Source organism: Rhinopithecus bieti, unplaced genomic scaffold, assembly GCF_001698545.2.
Source record: "Rhinopithecus bieti isolate Rb0 unplaced genomic scaffold, ASM169854v2 scaffold_12138, whole genome shotgun sequence".
Lineage (NCBI taxonomy): Eukaryota > Metazoa > Chordata > Mammalia > Primates > Cercopithecidae > Rhinopithecus > Rhinopithecus bieti.
In genome coordinates, this window is record NW_016807121.1 from 225749 (window position 1) to 231597 (window position 5849).

Below are 5849 nucleotides of genomic sequence, written 5' to 3' on the forward strand. Positions count from 1 at the left end.
AAAAAAAAAAAAAAAAAATTCATTCTGTACCTACATTTTTTTTTGTTTTGTTTTGTTTTTTTGAGATGGAGTCTCGCTCTGTTGCCCAGGCTGGAGTGCAGTGGCCGGATCTCAGCTCACTGCAAGCTCCGCCTCCTGGGTTTACGCCATTCTCCTGCCTCAGCCTCCCGAGTAGCTGGGACTACAGGCGCCCACCACCTCGCCCAGCTAGCTTTTTGTATTTTTTAGTAGAGACGGGTTTTCACCATGTTAGCCAGGATGGTCTCGATCTCCTGACCTCGTGATCCGCCTGTCTCGGCCTCCCAAAGTGCTGGGATTACAGGCTTGAGCCACCGCGCCCGGCCTTGAAAAGTCTATTTTTAAGTTAGGTTTTTTAGACACATTGTCAGGTTTTCCTTAATTCATGTGTTAAAGTTAAAACTTGCTTCAAATTTTTCAAATGCTCTAAGAGCAAGGAATCAATAAAAACCAACGAAATAGCTATTTAGCACTAAGAAACATATCCAAGAAATCTATTCTAAAACACAGACATTTCAAAAGTTCATGTTAGGTTGGTACAAAAGTAAAACAACAATTACTTCTGCACCAATCTAATAGTTCTTGTCCATATTATATTTAAGAGTACAACGGTTTACAACAAAGATTGGCAAACTAGGCCAAGTGCAGTGGCTCATGCATGCCTGCAATCCCAGCACTTTGGAAGGCCAAGCTAAAAGCATCACTTGAGCCCAGGAGTTTGAGACCAGCCTGGGCAACATAGTGAGACCTCATTTATACTAAAAGTAAAAAAAAATTAGCCTGGCGTGGTGGCATGCACCTCTAGTTCCAACTACTTGGAAGGCTGAGGCAGGAGGATCGTTTGAGCCCAGGAGTTCGAGGCTGCAGTAAGCCATGATCACTCCACTGCACTTCAGCCTGGGTAACAGAGTGAGACCCTATCTCAGAAGGAAAAAAAAAAAAAAAAAAGCAAGGAAAGAAAAAGATTGGCAAACTGTAGTACAAGTACCAAGGGTGGCCCACCACCTGCTTTATAAAGTATTACTGGAACACAGCATGCCCATTCATTTATGCATGGTTTATGGCTGCTTTCCAGCTACAATGACAGAGCTGAGTAGTTGTGAGAGAGATAGTATGGCCCACAAAGCCTAAAACATTTACTATCTGGCTCTTTACAGAAAAAGTGGAATGACTTCACAGTCTACGTAAGATTTCAGTTTGTGCTACAAAACTAATTTAAGCAATTTCCTGCAATTTGTATCAAAACAAATAAATTAAAAGCATATATTACTCTAGAAATAGCTTTCCTAAAATTTTCTGTAATAAACAGAAAATGCCTAAAAAATATTTACAGCCAAATAAATGCTTCTTTTTTCAAGTAATCACGAAATAAAAGCTGAAATCCTGCATATATACAGTTCTACCACAAGCATACAGACTTCATTTCCCCAGCTAAAGACTGTCATTATCTGCTTTCTCATCTTCTCTCAACCAACACCAGAAGCATTCTCTTCTTTCAGCTGCATTCCCTCTACTTCAACTGAAAAGAATGTTGTTTTCTGAGCCAAGCAGTATTTCTCTCTTTTCCTTTTTCTCTGTTGACTTTTCTTTAACTAGTTTCCCTTCTAAAATAGTCCTTGGCATAGGTTTTCTGCACCCTATTGTTAAAGAAACATTCACATTGAATAAATAACTCAAGCCCTCTGGAAGAGCATAATAGAAAGAAAGAGATAAGCAGTAAAATTACCCAAAGAATAAGGAGTACCTCAGCACAGCCTTCCCAGAATACAGTAAAAAATGATATAAATCTTATTCCTTTAGCCATACAATAGTAAGACACCTTTAACTTTGATAAAAGCTAGGAATGGCTATACTGGTAAAGCTGTTTTCTAGCAATAGTAACTTTACTCAAATAAAAGCACATAAAGCAGAGAGAAATAGTGAACTGGTAGAATGTTCTCATTGTCTAAAGTAAGTGAAATTTACATTTATACAAAAAGCACTTGAGTAAGACAGAACATCTGAAAAGCAAAGCATAACTCACAAATAGTGTAAGAAATTATAAATGCATTTCAATGAAGATGAAATCATTTTGACAGAGGTTTTTAAAGCACAATAAAGAGCAACTATCCCTTTTTTAAATTAACTCCTGGCTTGAAAGTCTCAATTTTAAAAAGATATTTGTGGACATACAGAGGTTCATTATACTATTTTCTCTACTCTTGCATATGATGAAATTTTCCATAAGTTTTTAAAAAGATGCATACATCAAAGAAAAGAGAAACTGAAGTTTTAATGTCTAAAAACAAGTTATTGATAGATATTTGTCAGAACAAAGGAGAAGACCTGTAAGGAGAAAAAGAAATATACTCTGGACCAAGAATTCATCTACACAAAAGCTGCCTCAGAGTAGGAAGCACACAAATCGCCCAATAAGCAGTTAAAAACTCCACCAAGAACACTTTCAATAGTAAAAGTTTAAAACTCACAGTATAACAGTTTGAAATAGTCTTAACAGAACTCTCTTTGTCTTAAAAAGACAAAAAAAAAAAAAGGTCCCAAGACGGGAAGCCGAGGAGGGCAGATTGCTTGAGCCCAGAAGTTCAAGACTAGCCTGGGCAACATGGTGAAACCCCCTCTACAAAAAAATTAGCTAGGCATGATGGTGCACACCTGTAGTCCTAGCTATTCAGGAGGCTGAGGGAGAATCACCTGAGCCATGGAGGTTGAGGCTGCAGTAACCCATGATTGCACCACTGCACTCCAGCCTGGGTGACAGAGCAAGACCCTGTCTCAAAAAGGAAAAAAAAGAAGGTACAATCATTTTAACAGGCTTCTCCAGGATGTCATATACAAATTACCTTTGAACTCTATTATCATCAGTTTATAGCAAGGTAAATTTTACCTAACTAAGCCTTTAGGTTTCCAGTAAGAATTAAATTCCTGTGATTAAAAAAATAATAAGCATCTACCATAGAGGAAATGCTTTCAAACTAAAATATGAGTTGTGATTTTAAGTCCAGGAACTCAATGCCTCCACTTTCTTCACTACTACCTAATTAAGATCCCAGATCAATTTAATACTTGAAAAAAAAAAAAACTGCTTGATTTATTTCATACCTCTTTCTTCCTCATGCTTTTTGGCAGATGCACTTTTAGGTCTTCCTCTTCCTCGTCTGATATGATCTGAATGGCTGTTACTTCGAGACCTCTTTCTGTTTTCTAAATCTTTATTTACTGTAGAATTTATCTTCTCTCTCCTAACTCTCTCTGTTCGCCTCCTCTTGGCCTCATGCTTGTTTTCTGTATGGATGAATAAAAGTGATATATTTTAGGGCTTAGCAAGAACTGTTTGCCCAAGTTCTCATTGTCTTCCTTTTTCTTTCTAAATAGCACTACAGTATGCTTCCTGGCATATTTCATAGAACTACAACCGTAACATGTATGTCTCCCCCACACCCATATAAGAAAAAAAGAAATTCAATAGAATTCAGATGGCAATAACACATGAAGTAGGAGGAATCTTGGAAGAGAAAACAAGTTTCTTCATTTGGCAGCTTAAATTTCAGCCTCTACAAGTTCACACAATTCCACAGCAACCTGTCTGCCTTTTTCTTCCTGTTTACAGGCTAAAAGTAGTGAAATATTAAGAAAAGAAAAAAAAAATTCCATACCTTTTTGCCCTCTACCTGAATTAAAGATTAAAATATGTGACATATGCAAAAGTAAAACTGATCTTAGAGACAATATATTAAGGTTACAATAAAAATCAAACAGAAAGCATCCATAACAAATATAAAAACCCTAGGCAAGTGAGTAGTTTTCACTTTAGCCACAGATAAGGTAATTTCTGATATAAGAGCATGTTGCTCCATAAATAGAATAGCAATAGGGAAACTTTACCAAATATGGTGATTTAATTAATGCAAGAAGCCACTCCTCCCACTCTAAACAAATCAAAATGTTGGATAAGACAAACAATAAACTTAAAGAAAAAAATATATATGATACCCTGCTTTAACACATACCTGCAATCAAAAGCAAGAAAGAGAATTCCGCAAATGCCAAAAATCACAGTGGTAAAGGGGCAAAACAAACAGAAAACTTCATATCCAAAAAACTAAAGGGAATAATGTGAAAGACTATAAAATAAGTATGCTAAATAAACTGCTGTAAAAAAATGAAAAGTAAAATAGTAATATTATCTCCAAATAACATATCCTTGGAGAATTAATCTGAAGTTTCAAATTAGACATATACCAGATAATACAAGAACATTTAATTATCCCAGATTGCAAGAAAGTTATTAAAGACAAGCAGGGTGTTGTTAAGACTCGGGCTAACATGAAGAGGTTCCTACTATTATAGGACAATTTGAGTATCAACAAAAATAATAACTGTTAATAGACTGAAATATATCAAGCATATGAATATATTAACATTAAAAACAAAAACTACTTGGCCACCATACGAAGATACTAAAGAAGCAACTCATTACTTTGAAAACTTAAATAGAGGGAAAGAACAAAGCATTTCTTCTGCTTTTTCTATTTAAACTGTGCTACTCACAGGGTAACCAAAGGGCAGATGGAGAGGTTTCTCATGTTAAAGCTAATAAACGAAGAAGGAATGACAGAATCAGAATATCAACACTTTTCAACCTGCAATGAACTAAAGGTTCTAAGCACTAAACATCAGCAGGTACTAACATCACTAAAAGAGAGAGAAGCAGGCCAGGCACGGTGGCTCACGCCCGTAATCCTAGCACTTTGGGTGGCCGAGGTGGGTGGATCACCTGAGGTCAGGAGTTGGAGACCAGCCTGACCAACATGGCGAAACCCCGTCTCTACTAAAAATACAAAATTAGCTGGGTGTGGTGGCACATGTCTGTAATCCCAGCTACTTGGGAGGCTGAGACAGGAGAATTGCTAGAACCTAGGAGGCAGAGGTTGCAGTGAGCTGAGATTGTGCCATTGTATTCCAGCCTGAGCAACAAAAATGAACTCCATCTCAAAAAAAAAAAAAAAAAAAAAAAAAAAAAAAGAAAACTTTAAGACCCTCCAAAAGGGGAACCAATCACCACCTTAAGTAGTCTTGTAAAAAAAAAAAAAAAAAAATTCCAATCTCTCCAGCCTTTAGATCTAACTTACAACTGATAAGAAAAAGAGAAGTTATTCAAGGAATATGTTAACTGACACCATGGGGATACAAACAGCACACACAAATGAACAGGTGATGCCATTTCTTCAACATCTAACTTGCAAGGAAAAAAAGAGAAAATAGTAGATAATAAGAGGGTTAAAAAAAAAATCATCTAGCCAGGCTCAGTAGCTCATGCCTGTACTCCAAAAGCACTTTAGGCATTTGGGAGGCCGAGGCAAGAGGACTGTTAGAGGTCAGTAGTTTGAGACCAGCCTGGGCCACACAGCAAGACCCTGTCTCAGCCTGGGTGACAAAGTGACACCCTGTTCTTACACAAATGACGGGGCGTGGTGGCACATGCCTGTAATCCCAGCATCTTGGGAGGCCGAAGGGTGTGGATCACCTGAGGTCAGGAGTTCAAGACCAGCCTAGCCAACATGATGAAACCCTGTCTCTACTAAAAATACACAAATTAGCCAGGCATGGTGGTGTGCACCTGTAGTCCCAGCTACTCAGGAGGCCAAGACATGAGAACTGCTTGAACCCAGGAGGAGGAGGCTGCAGTGAGCTGAAATTGTGCCACTGCACTCCATCCTGGGTGACAGAGCGAGGCTCTGCCTAAATAAATAAATAAATAAATAAGATAGCACCCATATGCAATTTGTGGACCTTATTTAAAATCTGTTTTGTTTTTTTTTTTTTTTTTTTTT

At 37.6% G+C, this 5849-nt stretch overlaps 1 protein-coding gene across 1 annotated transcript in view; it reads right to left on the reverse strand.

The window, feature by feature from the left end:
• The window catches only part of CUNH16orf87 (chromosome unknown C16orf87 homolog), a 34586-nt gene that overhangs the window by 7762 nt on the left and 20975 nt on the right, over positions 1–5849 (reverse strand). The window contains exon 3 of the mRNA XM_017880284.1: positions 3117–3300. Coding sequence (XP_017735773.1) covers positions 3117–3300 — 184 coding nt within the window. The remainder of the gene's footprint in view (positions 1–3116; positions 3301–5849) is intronic.